Source organism: Marmota flaviventris, chromosome 17 (assembly GCF_047511675.1).
Source record: "Marmota flaviventris isolate mMarFla1 chromosome 17, mMarFla1.hap1, whole genome shotgun sequence".
Classification (NCBI taxonomy): Eukaryota; Metazoa; Chordata; class Mammalia; order Rodentia; family Sciuridae; genus Marmota; species Marmota flaviventris.
The window spans coordinates 68,032,527-68,057,494 of record NC_092514.1 but is presented as its reverse complement, the minus strand read 5'-3'; the positions used below and the strand labels follow the sequence as shown (position 1 = coordinate 68,057,494).

Below are 24,968 nucleotides of genomic sequence, written 5' to 3'. Positions count from 1 at the left end.
TTGTTACAGTAATGTTTTAAATATTATAGACACTAGTCTTTTGTGTCAAGGAAAGTATTTATCATAATTTTTTAAGATTTCACAAACCCAAAGATGAGTGAAAAACTAATTGAAAACAACTTGAAAATGAGAACTGTTTGATTGTCTACATAAATTTTAAATATTTTAGTTTCTTGCTCGTCCGCATCTCTGTCATTTAGATACTATTGCTGGATGAACCAACAGCTGGAATGGACCCTTGTTCCCGTCATATTGTTTGGAATCTTTTAAAATACAGAAAAGCCAATCGGGTGACAGTGTTTAGTACTCACTTCATGGATGAAGCTGACATTCTTGCTGGTGAGTTTTTGCTTTATTTTTAAAAGATAAGGTCATGGATCAAAAGAGAGATAGGCATAAAAACCCTAAATTCTGAGGAATAAATAGAGAAGCTATAATGTGGTTGTGTACATTCTATTCAAAAAAGTTTTTAAAACTTTAAGAACTATATATTTCTGTGTTGGATGTTCCTCAGACCACTCAGTTCAGTGATTTTCTAGGATAACTCACAGGACTCAGCATGTAGTCATATTCAGGGCTATAATTTACTATAGCAAAAAGATAAAAAGTGAAATCAGCAAAGAATAAATTACATGGGGCCAAGTCTGGAGGAAACCAGGCATAGTCCCTTCCCATGGAGTCACACAGTATGCATTGAGTGGTAGCCACTCATGTGAAAAATTGTCTTGAATTTTTTTTTTTTGTTGTTGTTGTTGTTTGTTTGTTTTGGAGGGGTACTAGGAATTGAACCTAGGATTGTTTTATGAATGAGCCACATCCCCAGCGCCTTTTTATTTTTTAATTTGAGATAGGATCTTGCAAAGTTGCTAAGGCTGGCCTTGAACTTGTGATCCTTCTGCCTCTCATGTGATTTATTATAGTAAACATACTGGCTTAGCATATCATTTTTAATATCTATGGTAAGATTCAGGAGTTTGAAATTCGAAAGCAACCTCTTTCAGCTTGCATCATCAAATAAATTAGATGTTATTTATCTCTTCAACAGTATCTTTTTCTTTAAAATGTCTAACAAACTAATAGTTTGGTTTTGGTACTGCTGTTGCTTTTTTTGTGCATTTGGTTATAAAGGAAACCCATGAAAATTCCTATATTAGCAAGCCTTTGAGAAAGAGTCTGATCTATTTGGACTACTGTAGAGTGTACCCTGGAGTCTGACTGCTTGGGTGCAGCTACTGGCTTTGTTATGGAATAGTTATGTGAAATGTGTAAGCAATGTATTTTCTTACTGCCTCTATTTTCATCTGAAAAATAGGTGATAATAATCTAGTACCCTCTTCATAGGTGGTGGTTATGATTAATGAGGTAATACTTGGGTGTCTCTCATAATAATCTATAATATATAAATGCCAACTATTAATCCTGTTATTAACTTAGTAATTGAAATGTAAATCTCTATTTGCAGATAGGAAAGCTGTCATATCACAGGGAATGCTGAAATGTGTTGGTTCTTCAATTTTCCTTAAAAGTAAATGGGGGATTGGCTACCGCCTCAGGTACCATTCATTCTTTATTGACATTACTATTTATATTTGCTCTTCATCTACTGTTATTATTTTTAGGGATTGCCATAGTGTGCCTTAACTATCTTTTATAAGACTAAATTTAAAGTCTTCAGATTTTATTTTTGGCTGTTTATTGAACAACCATAAAAACTGTGACTTTTGGTTTTCTAGCATGTACATAGACAGATATTGTGCCACAGAGTCTCTTACTTCATTGGTTAGACAGCATATCCCTGGGGCTACTTTACTACAACAGAATGACCAACAGCTTATGTTCAGCTTGCCTTTCAAAGACATGGACAAATTTTCAGGTATTTCTCTCAGTTTCTTGCTTGTTGAACAGAGATTTTGTATTGGGAATAGTTTTTTCCTGATTTCCTGTTTTTATTTAATTATTTGTATAATATTTCCATGTTCCCTGGTAGCCAAAGTTATATTGTTTTTGAAATCATGAAATACTACATGTTAATTTATGTGCGCTTGCTCATATGTATGTGTTTTACAAACTGTATGTGGGAAACCATAACTAATGTTAATTTAAAATACTTAATGTAAGAAAAATATAAAAATAATTATATTTACTTTATTGTCAAGAAAAAAATGAATTGCTCAAAGTTTGCTTATTTGCTTCCTGGGTGGGAGTAAGGCATATGTGCATGTATGTGCATGGTGTGTATGTGGATTTCTTTGTATATGTTCTCAAATCATTTTCTAATTTCATAATGAATGATATGGTAATTATTTTAATGAAGTATTAACATTATAATTATTTTAATTTAGCCATTATTTTTCAACTTTATAATAAAGAACTTAAACTCAGTCTTCTTATTCTGTTTAAGAGACATTTTTATGGCCAAAAGTATCTTACTGATATAGGTATGTTATACAAAATTCCCATAGTATTCATTTCATAATTAGAAAAAACATTTTCTATAATAGTTTGATTTCTTTTAAAACCAAAATAAATCTCTAATTAACTTTATTGATGAAAATGTGCCAGTTTAGTGTGTTTTGCATAACAACCTGTCCTTTTAAACCTATTTCCTATTCTTTAATAACATTTATATAGAGCTTGTCTGTGTCAGATGTCAATCTGTGCCTTTTACAATCTGTTTAGTCATCCCGATATTTTAAGAAGTTCATGAGATTAATACTGCTGTTGCTTCCATTTCACAAACAAGGAAACTGAAGCACAGAGAGATTTATTGAACTTGCCCAGAGTAACCCAGATGGAAAGTGGTGGAGCTTATTTATAAACTCAAGGCTGACTGGTTCCAGGACTCATGTCTTTCACTTTGTTGCCTCTCGATTTTCTTTAATAAATTATCACACTATTTCAAAAGTCTCTTCTGGGAACTCCAAGGGGATGGATTAGAAGACCTCTTGAGGCACTTTATGCAGTCAACCCTTTTTTCTAATAATACTAAGGTGATATTTTCCTTTTTGACCCTCAGATTCTCCTGTATAGTGTTTTGCAGAGACATTATGACGTGTGCTATCATAGAAGATTGAATGTAAAAACATATAAGAACCCATCTGCTTCTGCTATGACATACATTTAAGGGAGAAGACAATGTCCTCTTTTCACTGATCTTTTTTCCTGAAAAAATAGTTTGTTTGTTTGTTTTTTTTTTTTAGAGAGAGAGAGAAATTCTTAATGTTTATTTTCAGTTTTCAGTGGACACAACATCTTTATTTTATTTTTATGTGGTGCTGAGGATTGAACCCAGTACCCCGCGCATGTCAGGCGAGCATGTTACCTTCTGCTTGAGCCACATTCCCAACCCAAAATAGTTTTTAAAATAAAATTATATTAGCATATAATTTTTTCTTATTTTATTATAATGAATATTTAAATTATTTGTTTTTATATATATTGTTTCAATTTTAATATAGTTAACATTCTCAATTTTAAGTAGTATAAAATAATTCTTTGTTTTAACTTATGGTAAGTATATAATGCCTGTAGCCCATAAACAAAATTTCTTTGAGGTCTATAGCAATTTAAGTGTCCTGACACCCAAAAGTTTGAGAACTGCTGTGGTAGCTGAGTAAACTTAGTCATGTTCTATGTTTAAATGATATTTTAGAATAACTCATGATAGTATACTTAAGTATATTCCATTATATCATTGGTTTTCTTTTAGGTTTGTTTTCTGCTCTCGACATTCATTCAGATTTGGGTGTTATTTCTTATGGTGTATCCATGACAACTTTGGAAGATGTATTCTTAAAGCTGGAAGTTGAAGCAGAAATTGACCAAGCAGGTAAAAGCAGAACTAAAAAAACATTTCAGATAATGAGCCAGGTAGATTGTTAATAAAGCAAATAATTATATAAGCATGTGAAGTTTATACTATTTTAGGGAAGGAAGGACAGAAAAGGGTAAGTAATTGAAGTATTTACTGGTGGTAATAGTAGTTATGAGGGAAGTAGTGAACTTAGATTGCATTAGGAAGACTTAGTTGAGAAGATATTTGAGTTGAAGCCTGGATATCATGACAAATCAGGTATGCAAAAATTTTTGGACCAAACTTTGCAGATAAAGAAAATTCCTACTGCAGAGATATTAACTGAGTAATGAGTTGAATGTCTTTGAGAGAAAAAAGAACCACCTTGGCTGGAGCCATGGAGGGTGACACACAGTGAAGTCACACTAATGCAGTTAATCAAATTATATTTTGCCTTTGAACATCTGGAAAAGAATATTGTTTTCTTAGTATAATGTGAAACTAGCAAGAGTTTTTTTTCTTTTCAGCTATACATGACAGTAGAGTGTATATTCTAATAAGACTTATTAGGATAAGTCTATTCTAATTAGGACCCCATTCTTGTGGTCGTGTGCAATGTGGCATTTTACTGGTGGTGTATTCATACACGAACATAGGAAAGTTATGTCAGATTCGTTCCACTGTCTTTCCTATTCCCATCCTTCTCCCTTTCCTTCATTCCCTTTTGTCTAGTGAACTTCTGTTCCTCATTGCCTTATTGTGTATTATCATTCTTATATCAGAGAGAACATTCAGCCTTTGATTTTTGGGGATTGGCTTATTTCAGTTAGCATTATAGTCTCCAGATGTATATATTTACCAGCAAAAGTCATAAAGTCATTCATTTTTATGGTGTAGTAATATTTCATTGTATAAATGTATCACATTTTCTTTATCCATTCCTCTGTTGAAGTACACCTAGGTTGGTTCCATAATTTAGTTAGTGTGAATTGAGCTTCTTTAAACATTGATGTGACTGTGTCACTACAGTATGCCTTTTTAAAAAGTCCTTTGGATATATACTAAGGAATGGGATCACTGGGTCAAATGGTGGTTCCATTCCAAGGAATCTCTATCCTGCTTTCCAGAGTAATTGCACCAGTTTGTAATCCCACCAGCAATGTATAACTCAACCTTCCCCCCCCCCCCACATTCTCACCAACATTTATTGTTACTTGAATTCTTTTTTAAAGAGCATTATGACTAGAGTGAGATGAAATCTCAATGTAGTTTTAATTTGCAGTTCTCTAATTGCTAGGGTAGTTGAACATTTTTTCATATATTTGTTGATCATTAGTATTTCTTCTTCTGTGAGGTGTCTGTTTAGTTCCTTTTCCCATTTGTTGATTGGATTTTTTTTGGTGCTAAATTTTTTTTGAGTTCTTTATATGTACTGAAGATTAATCTTCTATCTGAGGTGCAGGTAGAAAAGATCTTCTTCCATTCTGTAGGCTCTCTGTTCATGTTCTTTCTTGATCATTTCCTTGCTGTGAAGAAGCTTCTTAGTTTGATGCCATCCCATTTATTGATTCTTGATTTTACTTTTTTGCACTTAGGAGTTTTGTGGAGGAAGTTGGTTCCTAAGCTGACATGATGGAGAGTTGGGCCTACATTTTCTTCTAGTAGGTGCCGGGTCTCTGGTCTAATGCTTAGGCCCTTGATCCATTTTAAATTGAGTTTTATGCAGGGTAAGAGATAGGATTCAATTTCATTCTGCTACATATGGATTTCCAATTTTCCCAGCACTATATGTTTAATAGGCTATCTTTCCTCCAATGTATGCTTATGTTGTGTTTATCCAGGATGAGATAACTAAATCTATGTGGGTTTGTCTCTGTGTCTTCTATTCTGTTTCATTGGTCTTCATGTCTGTTTTGATGTCAGTACGATGCTATTTATGTTTGTATAGCTCTCTAGTATAATTTAAGGTCTGGTATTATGATGCCTCCTGCCTTGCTCTTCTCGCTAAGGATTGCTTTGGCTATTCGGGGCCTCTTATTTTTCAAAATTAATTTCAAGGCTGCTTTTTCTATTTCTATGAAGAACATCATTGGAATTTTAATGGGAATTGCATTAATCTGTATAATGCTTTTGGTAGTATGGCCATTTGGACAATATTCATTCTACCTCTACAAGAACAAGTGAGAACTTTCCATCTACTAAGGTCTTCAATTTCTTTTTTTAGTATTCTGTAGTTTTCATTGTAGAGGTCTTTTACCTCTTTTGTTAGATTGATTCCCATGTATTTTATTTTATTTTATTTTGAGGCTATTGTGAGTGGGATAATTTTGTTAATTTGTCTTTCAGCTGATTCATCATTGGTATATAGGAATATAATTGATTTATAGGTGTTTATATTATATCTTGCTACTTTGCTGAATTTGTTTATGAATTCTAGAAGCTATCTAGTGCATTTTGGGGGGTCTTCAAAATATACAATCATGTTGTCAATAAATAGGGATAGTTTGAGCTCTTTTTTTCTTTTTCTTTTTTTTTTTTTCTGTTTGTATCCCTTTAATTTTGCCTAATTCTCTGACTAGAGTTTAAAGGACTATTGAATAGAAGTGGTGAAAGAGGGCATCCCTGTTTTATTTGAGTTTTAGAGGGAATGCTTTCAGGTTTTCTCCATTTAGAATGATCTTGGCCTTGGTTTAATGTATATAGCTTTTACAATGTTAAGGTATGTTTCTACTATCCCTAGTTCTTCCAGTGTTTTGAACATGAATGTATGCTATATTTTGTTAAATGCTTTCTCTGCATCTATTGAGATAATCATGTGATTCTTGTCTTTAAGTCTATTGATGTGGTGAATTACATTTATGGATTCCCATGTGTTAAACCAACCTTGCATCCCTGGAATGAACCCCACTTGATCATTGTGCACTGTATTTTTAATGTTTTTGTATATGATTTGCTAGTATTTTATTACGAATGTTTTTATTTTTATTTTTTTTATTGGTTGTTCAAAACATTACAAAGCTCTTGACATATCATATTTCATACATTAGATTCAAGTGGGTTATAAACTCCCATTTTTACCCCAAATACAGATTGCAGAATCACATCGGTTACACATCCACATTTTTACATGATGCCATATTAGCGACTGTTGTATTCTGCTACCTTTCCTATCCTCTACTATCCCCCCTCCCCTCCCCTCCCATCTGCTCTCTCTACCCCATCTAATGTAATTCATTTCTCTCCTTGTTTTTTTTCCCATTCCCCTCATAACCTCTTATGTGTAATTTTGTATAACAATGAGGGTCTCCTTCCATTTTCATGCAATTTCCCTTTTCTCTCCCTTTCCCTCCCACCTCATGTCTCTGTTTAATTTTAATCTTTGCCTTCTGCTCTTCCTCCCTGCTCTGTTCTTAGTTGCTCTCATTATATCAAAGAAGACATTTGGCATTTGTTTTTTAGGGATTGGCTAGCTTCACTTAGCATAATCTGCTCTAATGCCATCCATTTCCCTGCAAATTCCATGATTTTGTCATTTTTTAGTGATGCGTAATACTCCATTGTGTATAAATGCCACATTTTTTTTTATCTATTCATCTATTGAAGGGCATCTGGGTTGGTTCCACAGTCTAGCTATTGTGAATTGTGCTGCTATGAACATCGATGTGGCAGTATCCCTGTAGTACGATCTTTTAAGGTCTTCAGGGAATAGTCCGAGAAGGGCAATAGCTGGGTCAAATGGTGGTTCCATTCCCAGCTTTCCCAGGAATCTCCATACTGCTTTCCAAATTGGCCGCCCCAATTTGCAGTCCCACCAGCAATGTACAAGAGTACCCTTTTCCCCACATCCTCACCAGCACTTGTTGTTGTTTGACTTCATAATGGCTGCCAATCTTACTGGAGTGAGATGGTATCTTAGGGTGGTTTTGATTTGCATTTCTCTGACTGCTAGAGATGGTGAGCATTTTTTCAAGTACTTGTTGAATGACTGTATGTCCTCCTCTGAGAAGTGTCTGTTCAGGTCTTTGGCCCATTTGTTGATTGGGTTATTTGTTTTCTTATTTTTTGAGTTCTTTGTATACTCTGGATATTAGGGCTCTATCTGAAGTGTGAGGAGTAAAAATTTGTTCCCAGGATGTAGGCTCCCTATTTACCTCTCTTATTGTTTATCTTGCTGAGAAAAAAATTTTAGTTTGAGTAAGTCCCATTTGTTGATTCTAGTTATTAACTCTTGTGCTATGGGCGTCCTATTAAGGAATTTGGAGCCCGACCCAACAATATGTAGATCGGAGCCAACTTTTTCTTCTATCAGGCGCAGAGTCTCTGATTTGATATCAATCTCTTTGATCCATTTTGAGTTAACTTTTGTGCATGGCGAGAGAAAGGGATTCAGTTTCATTTTGTTGCATATGGATTTCCAGTTTTCCCAGCACCATTTGTTAAAGATACTATCCTTCCTCCATTGCATGCTTTTAGCCCCTTTATCAAATATAAGAAAGTTGTAATTTTGTGGATTGGTCTCTGTGTCCTCTATTCTGTACCATTGATCCACCCTCCTGGTTTGGTACCAGTACCATGCTGTTTTTGTTACTATTGCTCTGTAGTATAGTTCAAAATCTGGTATCGCTATACCACCTGACTCACACTTCCTGCTTAGAATTGCTTTTGCTATTCTGGGTCTTTTGTTTTTCCATATGAATTTCATGATTTCTTTATCTACTTCTACAAGAAATGTCGTTGGGATTTTGATTGGCATTGCATTGAACCTATAGAGAACTTTTGGTAATATCGCCATTTTGATGATGTTAGTTCTGCCTATCCATGAACAGGGTATATTTTTCCATCTTCTAAGATCTTCTATTTCTCTCTTTAGGGTTCTGTAGTTTTCATTGTATAAATCTTTCACCTCTTTTGTTAGGTTGATTCCCAAGTATTTTTATTTTTTTTGAGGATATTGTGAATGGGGTGTTTCTCCTCATTTCCATTTCAGAAGTTTTGTCGCTGATATACAGGAATGCCTTTGATTTATGCGTGCTGATTTTATATCCCACCACTTTGCTGAATTCATTTATTAACTCTAGTAGTTTCTTTGTAGACCCTTTTGGGTCTGTTAGGTATAGTTTCATATCACCCGCAAATAGTGATAATTTAAGGTCTTCTTTTCCTATTTTTATGCCTTTAATTTCTTTTGTCTGTCTAATTGCTCTGGCTAGTATTTCAAGAACTAAATTGAATAGAGGTGGTGAGAGAGGGCATCCCTGTCTTGTTCCAGATTTTAGAGGGAATTCCTTCCGTTTTTCTCCATTCAGCATGATGCTAGCCTGAGGCTTAGCATATATAGCTTTTACAATGTTGAGGTAAGTTCCTGTTATCCCTAGTTTTTCTAGTGTTTTGAACATAATGGGATGCTGTACTTTGTCGAATGCTTTTTCTGCATCTATCGAGATGATCATGTGGTTCTTATCGTGAAGTCTATTGATGTGGTGAATAACATTTATTGATTTCCATATATTGAACCAGCCTTGCATCCCAGGGATGAATCCTACTTGATCATGGTGCACAATTTTTTTGATATGCTTTTGTATTCGATTCGCCAGCATTTTATTGAGGATTTTTGCATCTAAGTTCATTAGAGATATTGGTCTGTAGTTTTCTTTCTTTGAAATGTCTTTGTCTGGTTTCGGGATCAGGGTGATGTTGGCCTCATAGAATGAATTTGGAAGATCTCCTTCTTTTTCTATTTCTTGAAATAACTTGAAAAGTATTGGTATTAATTCTTCTTTGAAGGTTTTGTAAAACTCCACTGTATATCCATCCGGTCCAGGGCTTTTCTTGGTTGGTAGTCTTTTGATGGCTTCTTCTATTTCCTCCTTTGTTATTGGTCTGTTTAAATTGTGTGTATCTTCCTGACTCAATCTGGGCAAATCATATAACTTAAGAAATTTATCGATATCTTCACTATCTTCTATTTTATTGGAATATAGGGTTTCAATATAATTTCTAATTATCTTCTGTATTTCTGTAGTGTGTGTTGTGATATTGCCTTTTTCATCCCGTATGTTAGTAATTTGAGTTCTCTCTCTTCTTCTCTTCATTAGCATGGCTAAGGGTCTGTCGATCTTGTTTATTTTTTCGAAGAACCAACTTTTATTCTTATCAATTTTTTCAGTGGTTTTTTTTTGTTGTTGTTGTTTCAATTTCGTTGATTTCCGCTCTGATTTTAATTATTTCTTGCCTTCTACTACATTTGCTGTTGTTTTGCTCTTCCTTTTCTAGGGTTTTGAGATGAAGTGTGAGTTCATTTATTTGTTGTTTTTTTCTTTTATTGAGGAATGAACTCCAGGCAATGAATTTACCTCTTAGAACTGCTTTCATTGTGTCCCATAGATTCCGATATGTTGTGTCTGTATTTTCATTTATCTCTAAGAATTTTTTGATTTCCTCCTTTATGTCTTCTGTAACCCGTTGATCATTCAGTAACATATTGTTCATTTTCCAGGTGATACAGGATTTTTCCTTCCTTCTTTTATCATTGATTTCCAGTTTCATTCCATTATGATCAGATAAGATACATGGTATTATCTCCACACCTTTACATTTACTAAGAGTTGCCCTATGGCATAATATATGGTCTATCTTTGAGAAGGATCCATGTGCTGCTGAGAAGAACGTTTATCCACTTGATGATGGTTGATATATTATATATATGTCGGTTAAGTCTAGGTTATTGATTGTGTTATTGAGTTCTATAGTTTCTTTATTCAGCTTTTGTCTGGTGGATCTGTCCAATGGAGAGAGCGGTGTGTTGAAGTCACCCATAATTATTGTGTTGTGGTCTATTTGACTCTTGAACTTGAGGAGAGTTTGTTTTATGAACATTGCAGCACCATTGTTTGGTGCATACATATTGATAATTGTTATGTCTTGTTGTTGGATGGTTCCTTTTGACAGTATATAGTGTCCTTCTTTATCCCTTTTGATTAACTTAGGTTTGAAGTTGATTTTATTCGATATGAGTATGGCCACTCCTGCTTGCTTCTGAGGACCATGTGAGTGGTGTGATTTTTCCCAACCTTTCACTTTCAACCTGTGTATGTCTTTTCCTATCATATGAGTCTCCTGAAGGCAGCATATTGTTGGATTTGTTTTTTTAATCCAGGTTACTAGCCTTTGTCTCTTGATTGGTGAATTTAAGCCATTAACGCTTAAGGTTACTATTGATATATTGTTTGTACTTCCAGTCATGCTTATTTATTTATTTATTTTAATATGGCACATTTTTACTTTTTGGTTCTTTTTTTTCTTCCCTTTACTGAGTTACCTCCCACTGTTAGTTTTGGGTGCTGTTTTTCAATTCCTCTTCTTGTAGTGTTTTGCTCAAAATGCCTTGTAGTGCTGGTTTTCTGGCTGCGAATTCTTTTAACTTTTGTTTATCGTAAAATATTTAAATTTCATTGTCAAATCTGAAGCTTAATTTTGCTGGATACAGTATTCTTGGTTGGAATCCATTATTTTTCAGCGTTTGAAATACATTGTACCAGGATCTTCTTGCTTTCAACGTCTGTGTTAAAAAATCAGCCATTAACCTAATTGGTTTACCCCTGAGTGTAATCTGCCTCCTTTCTCTTGTAGCTTTTAATATTCTCTCCTTGTTCTGTATGTTGGATATCTTCATAATTATGTGTCTTGGAGTTGGTCTATTACGGTTTTGTATGTTTGGGGTCCTGTAGGCTTCCAGGATTTGGCAATCCATTCCATCTTTCATATCTGGGAAGTTTTCTAGGATTATTTCATTCAATAGATTGTTCATTCCTTTGGTTTGAACCTCTATACCTTCTTCTATCCCGATGACTCTCAAGTTTGGTTTTTTTATGACATCCCGTATCTCTTGGATAGATTGCTGGTGATTTCTTAGCATCCTTTCTGTGTTGACTATATTCTTTTCAAGTTGATAAACTTTGTCTTCATTATCTGATGTTCTGACTTCTATTTGATCTAGTCTATTTGTAATATTCTCGTTTGAGTTTTTAGTTTGGTTTATGGTTTCCTGCATTTCTAGGATTACTGGTTGATTTTTTTTTTTTTAAATCTCTATCTCCTAGTAGAGCTCGTTCTTTGCCATTTGAATTTGCCTGTGTTATTCGTTTTCAAAGTATACTTTCATTGTTTGGACTTGCTGTCTAAGATTCCGTTCCATCTGAGTTAGGTATGCCTTGAGTTCTTTCTCTGTCCATTTTTCTGATGCCTCTAGGTTCTCCTGTGGATTTAAGTTGTCCTGCATTGTTTGTAATCCTTTTTTCCCTTGTTTTTTCATGGTGTTCACGTTACTTTCCAACTCTGTTTGACTGCTGTGTTTCTGTTTTCTTCTTTAAATTTGTTTTGGTTTTTATAGTTCCAATATCTCTCCTTTGTGTTGGGAGACAATGTTTAGAGATGTTGGATTTAATTGTGATTTAAGGTAAATGCATTAGTTTCATTAAAGGCCTACAGAATTTGATGGCATATATAGAATTGAGGTTTGAACTTAGGATTTTAAGTTGAGGTCGGGCGATTTGATGGTATGGAGGTTAGTATATGTTAGCTTCTTTGGGGGGTTGCTCAAATGCAGGCGGATATTAACAAGAGAATAGGCAGGAGTACTTGGGGGTAGTTAAGGGCTTAGGCGGACTATGGACCAATTCGTAGTATTCATCTATTTGTATTTAGTAAGTTGTACGTAATATGGGTGGTCATGCTTAAGAGGAAAAATGGGGAAAAGGTAAGGAAGCAAACCAAGAAAGAGAGAGGGAGAGAGGAAAGAAAGAGAAAAGAATAGAAAAGAAAAAGAAATGATAATAAAAAAAAATAATAAAATGCAGTAAAATAAAAATTACATTTTAAAAATAATAATATAATTATAGAAAAGAAAAAAAATTAAAATTAAAAAAATTTTTAAAAAATTTAAAAAAAAAGAAAAAAGGGACACTGTTAGGCTTCTATTTTCTTCGCTTCCAGTAGGTGGTGCTGTGCCTTCCGGGCCAAGATTTTGCCCTCCGGCTGTAGGAAACAATCCGTGTGAGGCCGCTCCCCCCCCCACCACCCCCCGCCCCGTGTCTCTCAACACCTGTTAGCTTAGGTTTATTCCTGGTTTCTAGTCCCCTGGCTTCTCCTGTCAGCCAGGCCTTTCCCAGTGTGATACCTCTCAGCAGTTCAAGCTACACTCTGTGCCTGCAGTTTCCTGGATGTGGAGGGCGGCTTTTGGGAACCGACACCTTATTGTTTTGATTCCCTCCGCTAGCCCCTCCTCCGAGAGCTGGCGAGATAGGTTTGGTTTTCGCTGCTGGTGGGAGGGGGGGAGTTGGAGGTCAGGTGCCTTTACCTTTCCCCAAGCCTCTATTCACGCTCACTCTATTAATCACGTGGAAAGCCAGGGAGAGATTTTATGTGATTTCCCCGCTGTATGGGAGATGGTCTAAATGACACAGACCTGACCTGTTCTATTGCTGAATGAGCTGCAATCTGTCGATAACTGGCGATGGTGACGTCAGCTCTCCAAGATGGTGGCCGCTGGCTTCCTCGGTGGGCTGACCGGTGTGGAGGACAGAATTGGACCGCTTCCTTCTCCTGTCTCAAACACAGAACTCAGCCTGGAGCACAGTGAGGGCACAGCCAGCAGGAGCCCACAGAATCTGCAGCACCGTTTCTCTGCGTTGCTAGCTGGCCGTTACTAGGGACACTGTTTCCCAGCGCGCTGCAGTCTCTAGCAGCAGGGCGGGCAGCTGAATAAACAGCTTGAATCTCTGGGCGGACAGTTCACTCATGGTTGGGCCCCAGTAACCCATCCTTGGGTGATGGAAATCCTTCCTGTAGGTTTCGGTGCACCCCAATTTTGCTGGAAATTCCTAACAAGATAGCTTTTGGCCATGCTAACTCGTCATTCACCCACGCAATGACGCAGTACATGGGGGTGATGCACTCCATTCGCCGCCATCTTCCCATCTCCCTATTACGAATGTTTTTATGTTCACATCCAAGAGTGATGTGCAATGTTATTATATGGATTTTGTAGTTTTTCCTTCTTTTGAACATTTGAAATGATATAGTTGGCATTCTTTTTATTTATCTTCACAAATTGTGGAAGAGTTCAGATAAAACTTTTTTACTGAAAGTCTAATGGCCTTAATGGAATGAAATAACTAAAAATGAAACAAATCCTCTGAAATTTTTTGATTAATATTATAAATGCTAGTATGCTGAACAATTATATAAAAAATTAGTATGATGTAATTTAATGTCATTTTTTGTATTATTGTTTAAATTTAAAAATGTATATATTTGCCCAAAGTAGTTTCTAACTTGTATACACTATTTAATATTTGCATTAGTTATCAGTGGCTTTCTACATTTGAACTCCTGAATGTGTTTTTGAATTTAAAATAAACAATTATCAGTTATGTGGCATTTTATTCTTGCCATTAAATTAGTATACAATTATATTTAATTGGTAGGATTCCAACATAAAATACATAAAGAAATTTTTATTCCAAATATATTTAGAATGTTTAAATGTAATTGCAAGTAAATATTAAAAGTAAATCCAAATGGCATACTTCATTCACATTATTGAGTTTATTATGTCTGTTATATCAGATTATTATCAGCTGTAATTACACAGAGCTTCAGGAAATGATATTGAAGTACTGTATTTATAACTCTCCAAAGACTGAAAATGAATTTCAAGGGCAGATTTCGGCTATCAACTGGGTATGAAACTAATAGCAAAGTAAAGCCAAGCCAGAAGAGGACTGTTAAAGAGAAAAGAGAGAAGTCAAGGGTTTGATGGGGGCTTGATGTTAAGTTGTAGTCAGGAAAGGAAAAGTTCACATAATAGTTCAAATATCTATGATCTTAAGAATGAGCATGCATACAGTCTAGTTTTGAACTATGGAAATCAGAGAAGTTCATAAGTTGAAATCAACTCTGAACTCGTTCTTCTACTCAGTATCACTTCTGCAAGAGTCAGCCATGGCACATGGTTTACTGTTGTTTGCTTGCTTTTGTTGTTTTACACCATTTTGTGCTAGGCATGATTTACAACTGTTCCTTCACTTGTTGATAGACATTGGCTACTTTCTAGTTTTAGGATATTCTTGATAGGGCATTAATAAAAATCTTCTGCATGTGTTTTGGTGACTCCTCCTCTATATATACCTCTGTTGAATTTATACCTAAAGGAGTCTTCCTGGGTAATAAGATATTCACATATGTTTAGCTTTAATAGATAGAGCCGAAATATAAGAGCATTCCATTTTACTGCCAGATGTGTGCTTCTTTAAATTGATATGCTTCAAAAGAGTTTACATCTTATTAAAGGAATATACCAAAATTTTCTTTTTGTTTGGCAAATAGATTATAGTGTTTTTACACAGCAACCACCAGAGGAAGAAATGGACTCAAAATCTTTTGATGAAATGGAACAAAGCTTGCTTATTCTTTCTGAAACCAAAGCTTCCCTAGTGAGCACCATGAGCCTTTGGAAACAACAAGTGTCTACAGTAGCAAAGTTTCATTTTCTTACCTTGAAGCGTGAGAGTAAATCACTGAGATCAGTGTAAGTATGATTACCAATCTTCTGCCTGAGAAATTGTCTGTTTAAGGATACAAATTGGATTTACAATATTAAGTTTTTATATGTTGACATTTGTAAGTAAGACATAGTTTTAAAAGATTAAAATAATTTTACAATTTCAGAGAAGAAAAATGTACTTTATAGTAATTTCTTGAAAAACACCTAGAGGTTTACTTTTTTTTTTTTTTTTTTAGCACTAACATTTATTGTCACCTCTAAAAAATGAGGAAGTAACAAGTAACCCTATGTAATTATATAATCTTTGAATTATTGTCATTGTATCTTCCGTTTTAGCTTACAAAAATGTTTTTCATTTTTGTTTCATCCATTAGTTCATTTTTATGCTTATTTTGTAAATAGCAGGAAATGTTTTTTGTGTGTAAAATGAATCTTAAATTCTTAGGCCCAAGTAATCCTCTTACATCAGCCTCATGAGTGCTGGGACTACAGGTGTACACCACTGAGCCCATTAGGAAAAGTAAAAAGATTTATAGTTATATATCAGATAAAGAAACTGAAATGTAAAAAAGGCTATGTAACTGGTGGATCTGGGATCAAAATGAGATCTTCTCAGCTTAGTTTTAACCTCTCCCAAGCACCCTCTTTCAAGGGTACTAAAAATTGGCTTATTTGGAATAATATCAACTTTTTTCATATACTGTACTTCTATCATGTTAGATCCAAAATGGTAGTAGGAATAAAACTTAATCATCAAGAATAAGATTATTATGTGTTTGAAATATGCTGACCTTATTTGCCTTTTTGACTGAAAAAATAAGCAAATGTCAATTAAGTATCTGATTTATTCCTGTTACTGTTACTGAAAGAAAATATTTATTTAAATCAGCACATTTCCATTTATTAAGTTGAACACCACTTTCATGAAATACCCCTGGGAAAACAATAAGAGTCTTAGCTCAGATTGTTATAATTAAAAACCATAGACTGGGTGGCTTAAAAAGCAGAACTTTATTTTTCCTCACAGTTCTAGAGGCTGGATGTCTGAGACCAGACAGAGTGCCAGTGTGGTGAAGACTCTCTTCAAGGCCACCATTTCACTGTGTGCTCACATGACTTCTTTTTGTGGAGGGGTTGTGGGGAGAGAATAAGCAAGTGAGCACATTAGCATGAACTCTCTTATTTCAAACACATAATGATCTTATTCTTGCTGGTTTTTTTTTTTTTTTCAATAAGACACTAATTCCATCATAAGACACACACCCTCTCATGACTTCATCTAATCTGAATTACCTTCCAGAGTTCCTGTCTTCAGGGGCTAGAGCTTCAGCATATAAATTTAAGGGGACACAAACATTCATTTCAAAACAGGGTTCTATGCTCAAGTACATTTAGGAAATATTGTGCCTTGTATTTGCTCAACTAAGTTGTTCATCAGCGTATAAGAACATATGAGATGTTCTTTGGTTAAAAAAAAAAGTTTTCTTTAATTTTGTTTAGTCTGGAGATTCTAAATAGTATTTGATCATGAATTTTTTTCTCATGAATTATTTTCTTATCTAAAATATCTATTAACTTATAGGGCTGGATTTAAAAGCAGAATTGTGACAACTTAAGAATGATTTTTAAAAAACAATTATGAGGTATCTAAAAATTATAAATTATAAATTTATTTAAGTGTGATGATCTAAGTTCTCCAGCCACTAGTGACACTTAGCTAAGACGGAGATGCTTTGCAGAGAAGGAGCTATCTTCCAGGTAGGAGGGTGTTACAGTAGATTGTATCTTGCTTTGCCACCTGAGAGACACAATAGCAGTTAATGTGATTAAATTGTGATTAGAATGGAAATTAAAAGATATCAAAGTTTCATTGTACTTTTTTTTCCTTATACCTAAATATTTTTGCCAGTATATGAAAAGTAAATGGATAGGATAGAGAGAGGGCAGGAAGTAGTTCCTTCAGGAGTATAGAAACATAAATGTTTGTGGCAATGTCAGATTCTTTAACAATTAAAATTATAGGTTTAGGCCTCGGATTGTGGCTCAGAGGTAGAGTGCTTGCCTACTAGCATGCATGAGGCACTGGGTTCAACTCTCAGCACCACATAAAATATAAATAAATAAATAAATAAATAAATAAATAAATAAATAAATAAATAAATAAATAAAAACAGAAGATATTGTGGGGAAAAAAAACTACAGGTTTACATACCCTATAATAATTTAAGGGTGACTCTGGTCCTCTCTTTGCTTCTACTTTTATAACTTGTAATTTTTTCATTCAATATTAGCTTTCTCTACAACATTATCATAAGGTAATTTTTGGTAGTAGAATTTTTTAAAAATATTTCTTTCTTTGTTCTTGTTTTCTTTTATTCATTTTTTTCAATGATTCATTTTTAACCATCTGGGGTTTAAATCAATACAAATGTTAAAGAAGTTTTTAATAGATTTACATATTAATATACCTTAAGCTGTTTTCTTTTGTTTTTCCTCTTTCAGGTTACTTCTGCTTTTAATTTTTTTTGCAGTTCAGCTTTTTATGTTTTTTGTACATCACTCTTTCAAAAATGCTGTGGTTCCCATCAAACTTGTTCCAGACTTATATTTCCTAAAACCTGGAGATAAACCTCATAAATATAAAACAAGTCTGCTTCTTCAGAATTCCACTGGTGAGAGTGTGTGAAGGTCTGTGAATGTGTGTTGGCCAGGGAACGGGAATTGAGGGGTGGATCAATTGAGATTTGGATTTTAGAAATATAATTAAGGTATAGGCACGATCTACACAGAATCCACAAGAAATAAAAGTACTTTATAGATGCTGAGTGATGTACTACAATTATACTTAAAATGAAATTTTAAACTGAAAGTTTTAAAAATAGTCTATACCGCTTATGATCATTAAATTCCTTTGTTTTTTTTTTTTGTTGTTGTTGTTTTGTTTTAAGAGTAGCAACATTGTTCTCAGTATCATGTTTTACCTCAGAGTTCATGGTGAACTAATTAAAGGTGAGAAGTGGTGAAATTTTCTTTAGAAAGAGTTACAGTATTATGCTGCTTATGAATGTTAAGCAATCCTTTGAGGACTATTTGAAGAATTAGTTAAGACAAATAAACATAAATATAAATATGTGGGAGTTTTTTGAATTTGTAGTTGTAGTTGAGTTTTTTGAATTTGCTGTTGGTATTCTTTCATAATTGTTGAAAATGAAAAGTTTTTTTAAATTTTTAACTAGTTACACATGACAGTACAATGACCTTGACATATCATACATTTGAATCAGATGGAATATAATTTCTCATTTTTCTGAGTATACAGGTTGCAGAATCACATTGGTTATGCAGTCACATATATAAACACAGTAATAATAATGTCTGTTTCATTCTACTATCCTTCCTATCTCCCCAACCCCTCCCCTCCCCTCCCTTCACTTCTCTCTACCTAATCTAGGGTAACACTATTCTTTTTTTTTTTCCCTCACATCTTCATACATGTGTTTTGTATAACAATGAAGGTCTCCTTCCACCATCCATGCAATTCCCTTTCTCTCTCCCTTTCCTTCCCACCTCTCTTCCCTATGTAAAGGTAATCTTCTTCCCATGCTCTTCCTCTCTTCCCCATTTTGAGTCACCCTCCTTATATCAGTGAAGACATTTGGCATTTGTTTTTTTTGGATTGGCTAACTTCACTTAGCATAATCTGCTCTAATGCCATCCATTTCCCTGCAAATGACATGATCTTATTATTTTTTAGTGCTGAGTAATATCCATTGTGTATATATGCCACATTTTTTTTTTATCCATTCATCCATTGAAGGGCATCTAGGTTGGCTCCATAGTCTAGCTATTGTGAATTGTGCTGCTATAAATATTGATGTGGCTGTGTCCCTGTAGTATGCTGTTTTTAGGTCTTTTGGGTATAGTCCGAGAAGAGGAATAGCTCATCAAATGGTGGTTCTATTCCCAGCTTTCTAAGGAATCTCCATGCTGCTTTTCAAATTGGCTACACCAATTTGCAGTCCCACCAGCAGTGTATGAGTATACGTTGTTGCTTAAATAAGAACGAAACTGACATAGGATTCTGATCTTCAAAATATGACAACCTAATACAAAATTTTATTCATGTATGATCAGTTGTTCCTACAACATCTCCTGTGTACATAGTCCTAAGGGTCTTCAAAAGAGTATCAATTACTTTTTAAATCATGTACTAATATAATCTGGTGCTAAGTATACTACATAAGTTTTATTCTTTCTTGGGAAGATGTATTTAGAATAGACAGTTATTCTTAAATAGAAAATGTTATGTTTTGCAATTTTTTCTTTCATTTAGAATTCTTGTTTTCAATTTTAGTATAAATTTTCTGTAGCTAAAATCTACTACTGCATGAAGCCCCATTATTATGATTTTTTTGAAGTTTGGGGAATTGTAAATTGCAGTTACTAGCTTTCTTTTTGAGTTCATTTTCACTGATGTTTAGAAATTCTAGTTTTATCAAGGTTTCTTTCATTCTTCCATTATTATTATATCATCATCATCATTTAGTATTTTGAGAGTTTCTTGCCTATGTATCCAGTATTTTCCTAGGTCCTATTGATGATCCAAAATAAAAACCTTTTTCCTTTAGGAATCACTGGGCATTGTCTGTGTCATTGGATGATTTCTTACCTCCTTGCAAAGCACAGGTGGAACTACTGAAGCTACTTCAGTTACAGCATAGCTCTCTTTGCAACACATGTAGTCCTGCTGACAAGCTTTAGAGAAGAGTTGCATTAAGGCACTAGGTTAGGAGTAAAGGTAGTGTCACTTTATACCCCCAAACACCATTCAGTATGACTTTGCGGTTTGGTGTCGAATCTGATCCACCTTATTACACTATTCACTTACAAATTGTATTTTGCTTTGAATGATATGAATTTCTCTCAGAGTCACATTTGTCCTTCCTTGGATCCTGGTTTTTGTGATGATAGAGCAGATGTTACCTGTATTCATCAGACATGTCAACATAGATTTAAACCCTAAACAGGATTAAAATATTTCCCTTTGTTCCAGGCCACCTAGAGAATGTAGATAGAGAGCTGATTATGGATTTGAATATTTTGACATTGTTAAGTCAATTGGCATTTATAAAACTTGTCTGGCTGCCCAGAACACACAAAATTTCCAAAGGGAACAATGCTACCATACCCTATCTTATACCTTTCTAACCTTAGCAGGTTATCTTGTTGCCTATAATTGCCAAATAGATTGTCATTTTTACTGTTTAACCATATTTCATATGAGCATTCCAGGTAGCTTTTCATTGTTATTTTTAATAATTGTAGCAGCAGCTATAGGTTAAATTTGCAGTTACTAAGTGCCAGGTTCTGTTCTAAGCCCTATGCTTATTTTCAGTCCTTTAATTCCTATGACCACAGGACGTGAGGGTTTGATATGCTTTTTATCCTTACTTTACAAAAAAGGAAATTAAGGTCCAGAGCATTCGGTAAATTGTTTTAAGAATAGTGCAAGTGGTACAATTGGGGTTTGAATCCAAGTAACTGGCTCCAGAGTTACTGTTCTTAATCATGTCTTAGCTGATAAAGATAAAAAGTTCTCTAAAAAGACAGGGATGTTTCCAATGTTATTAAAAGTCTGTGGCTGTTTCTTCTTTAAACTGATTCCTTATTATTTGTTTTCTAATACCAGACTCAGATATCAGTGATCTTACTAACTTTTTTGCCTACCGGAACATAATGGTGACGATGTTTAATGACAGTGACTATGTTTCTGCTGCTCCTCATAGTGCAGCTTTAAATGTGGTGTATTCAGAAAAGGTAAGATTAATGCATGTGAACGTTACTCATTTAAAAGTTATAAAGGATTAAATTAGTCCTAAAATTAGTTATTTGTTAAATTGACTTCATTAGTTGGAAATTAGAATGTACTTTTAGAAATAACTGGCTGTTTGTTTATGATATATTTTATGCTGTGATGACTGATCAACATGAAAAGGAATAAGGAATTTTATTTTTATTTAAAATATCAAAATATCTGCCCATTCCTAGCTGTATTCACAGCTCTATTATCTGTATCTATCATGGAGTATTATTTCTATGATTTATTGAAGCATCCATTCTATACAGTTAATTAGAATTAGGTTACTTGGTGAGAAAAGCTTGACACATAGCAATAATTTATCCACTTATATAAAGTATGCAATAACTTTTTGTTTAAATTATAGGACTATGTTTTTACAGCTGTTTTCAACAGTACTATGGTTTATTCTCTACCTGTATTGATGAATATCATTAGTAACTACTATCTTTATCATTTAAATGTGACTGAAACCATCCAGATCTGGAGTACCCCATTCTTTCAAGTAAGCAACCACATATATAGATAAAATTTCTTAAGTGTATTGTTTGTGTGTATAAAATATAAATTAAAAACCAAGCAATTATAGTAGACAAAAATTTGTAGAAATTTATCCTGTGCTATCTCCTAGTTTTAAAACTCAAGTAGGGGATGGTTTAAATCAAGATTTGAGAGTCCCAGGATTAGTTTGCTTAAGGATTAAGGAGATTATTTTGCTACTGATATACATGGATATATGTGTGTGTGTGTGTGTAGATATTTGTTTGTTTTGTGTTTTTTTGGGGGGGGTAGGGGAAGTAGTACCAGGGATTGAACTCAGCCACATCTCCAGCCCTATTTTGTATTTTATTTAGAGACAGGGTCTCACTGAGTTGCTTAGCACCTTGCTTTTTGCTGAGGCTGGCTTTGAACTCAAGATCCTTCTGTCTCAGCCTCCTGAGCGGCTGGGATTACAGGTGTGCGTCACTGTGCCCTGCTGGTACTGATATTTTTGTAAAACATAATTATATTTTACATTAATTATAGAAGAAAAATTAAGGTTACCTAAAAATATTATTTATTTGGAATTTAGATATTAAGATATTGTGTCAAGAGATACACAGTTCCCATAGAGTTGGGGTGTACCACCCTCTTGGCACATGGATATATTCATCAACTTGCAAGCCATTGGATGCTTTACTTTTGAATTTCTATGGCAGCTTCATTACTTAGGCCTTGTCAGTCAAATCACTGGCCACTAGTGATCAAGTCAACTTTCAACCTCTCTTGCCTGCCTAAATATAAGGAGTAGGGCTGAAAATTCCAACCCTGTAATCACATGGTCCATGCCCTGGCAATCAGCCTCAATCCTGAGGTTTATCAGGAACTCACCAAGGCTGCCTTATTAGAATAAAAGATTCTCTTATCACACAGAAAATTCCAAAGGATTTAAGAGCTTTATGTCAGGAACCGGGATGAAAATTAAATATTAAAACAGAATATTCTCATAGTGCTCCTGTCTATAAGGGTTTTAGAAGCTTTGCCTCAGGAACTGGGGGAAGAGAACAAACATTTTACAATATCATAGTTAATGACAGAGTTTTTGGTAGCATTTATGGGAAGAATTTTAAGCACAAACCATTGTGATTATAGGATAGGGATCAGGTGGTGAAGCAATCAGGGAAGATTTGAAGAGCAACTGGTACCTGAAAACTAAAGTGGGAATAGTATTCTAGACAGAGGTAATAGGAAGTTTAAAAACCCAGAAGTGTGAAAGCAAAAGTACACAAGAAATGTATTGTGTGTCCTAAGGGACATCAGTTTAGGGACAAAGAATGATAAGGCATGAAATAAGGACTTAGCAGGTCCCAGGATAAGAAGGGCCTTGAGTGTTGTCTTAAGAAATTTATACTCCATTCTGACATAGATTGTAGAAGCTACTAAAAGGTCTTTAAACAAAGAAGATTAATTATTTAAGAGAGTAATGCTTTAAAAAACTGCCTGAGCTATATTACGGGGTATGTTGTAGAAGGTCAAGACTAGTGAGAGCCCACCATTTAGTGGGCTTTGGAAGCAATTTGAGTGAGAGATTATAGTAGCTTGAATTAGGTACTAATACTGGTTATGTGAGATGTGAATAGATCAGAAAGTGAAAATGTTAGGACTTAACCCAGGCATGTTTGTAATTTCATCTACTTATGAGGCTGAGGAGGAATGATCACCAAGTTCAAGGCCAGCCTGGGCAGCTTAGCAAAACTCAGTCTCAAAACAAACAAATAAATAAGGACAGGGCATGTAGCTTGGTGGTGGAGTGCTTGCCTAATATTTGTGAGCCCCTGGGTGCAATCCCCAGTGCTACCAAAAAGAAAAATAAGTCAGGAATTGATGGTTATTTAGCTATCGCAAATGAGGATGACAGCCATACTTTTTACTTGGAAATGGGTGCTGGTAGTGCCAGGGCTTTTCATCAATATCGATAGCAGATGAGGTAGGTACAAGGCAAGAACAAGTATCTGTGACTTTATCAACAAGGAAATCATTGATGGCCTTGGTTAAAGCAGTGAAAGGTTGGAATGTTATCCAAATTATAGAGGACTGAGATGTGAAGTAGGATGATCAAGGGGAGACAACTTTCAAGTTTACCTGTGAAGGGTTGAGAGAAGCAGAGCAGGGGTGTGGAGCAGCAAGCAGTTGGTGGAGGATCAGGGAACTCTTTCCCTTTGTTTCTTTCTTCCTTCTCTTCTCCTCCATTTCTTTTGTGTTCATTTGTATCCTGATGAGAATAGGATTTGGGATAGAGAAAAATTAGATCTAAGATGGCGAGCGTAGACAGAGGCAAAGCACCTCTTACATTGTGACAAAAGGGAAGGAAAACATGGATTGTGAATGAAGACACATTTTTAAATATGACAATCCGGTTTCTTTGTGAAGTCGAAGATTTTTTACTTGAAATAACACATTCACTTATGTAGATGATCATGGCTAGGTAATCCATACCCCAAACTTCTTTTAATTTGCTATAACCTTTTGATATCTTAAATTGGAAATCATATTGAAGATTAATTTGGTGCCCTTCTTTTTTTTTTTTTTTTTTGTACCAGGTATTGAACCTAGGGGTGCTTTACCATTGAGCCACATCCCCAGTCCTTCTTATTTTTTATTTTGAGGCAAGAGCTCACTAAGTTGCTGAGGGTTTTGCTAAATTGCTGATGCTGCCCTTGAACTTAGGGTCTTCCTGCCTCAGCCTCCTCAGTTGCAGAGATTATAGGCATATGCCAGTGCCTACTCTTCTTGTTATATTTAGACATGTAGACAAATATAAAATTTTCATTTTAGATGATCACTGAAAAGGGATTCTATGGAGAGTTTGGGGTTTAGAAGAAGAAAGGTAAAGACTTCAGATTCTAGATTCTAGTGCTAGATGTATGTTAAAAACAAGTGGCCTAACTTTCTTACACTGTTGCTTATTGTTGCATTTGTGAAGTGAGGAGAAGGAGAGTCTTGCATTTTACAGTTTTCAGTAATGTGGTACTTGGTACTAGTATTCACTGATTTGGAGAATACAGGAAGAAGAGTGATTTTTAAATGTTTTGTTGAGATGGAAAAACATTTCACTTTTAACCTACTAAATTGGTTGTTCTTGTGGCATTTTCCTGAGAAAGTTTTAGAAAGCATTTTGAATATCTGAATCTAGAGTGATTTCTGAATCGAAAGTAAATATTTGTAAGTCACCAGCACATACATGATATAGAATTCACCAAACTTATAAATCTCAC

General features: G+C 34.7%; 1 protein-coding gene across 7 annotated transcripts in view; it reads left to right on the top strand.

The window, feature by feature from the left end:
• Abca5 (ATP binding cassette subfamily A member 5) overlaps positions 1 to 24,968 on the top strand; it is an 80,186-nt gene that overhangs the window by 34,984 nt on the left and 20,234 nt on the right. For all 7 annotated transcript variants that reach the window (XR_011704957.1, XR_011704956.1, XM_071603291.1 and 4 more), the window contains 8 exons: positions 201 to 339; positions 1,463 to 1,553; positions 1,734 to 1,873; positions 3,710 to 3,829; positions 15,179 to 15,380; positions 17,859 to 18,028; positions 21,046 to 21,173; positions 21,581 to 21,718. Coding sequence is in view for 5 of the 7 variants with exons in the window: in XM_071603291.1 (XP_071459392.1) it covers positions 201 to 339; positions 1,463 to 1,553; positions 1,734 to 1,873; positions 3,710 to 3,829; positions 15,179 to 15,380; positions 17,859 to 18,028; positions 21,046 to 21,173; positions 21,581 to 21,718 (1,128 nt within the window). In the remaining 2 variants the exon portion in view is untranslated. The remainder of the gene's footprint in view (positions 1 to 200; positions 340 to 1,462; positions 1,554 to 1,733; positions 1,874 to 3,709; positions 3,830 to 15,178; positions 15,381 to 17,858; positions 18,029 to 21,045; positions 21,174 to 21,580; positions 21,719 to 24,968) is intronic.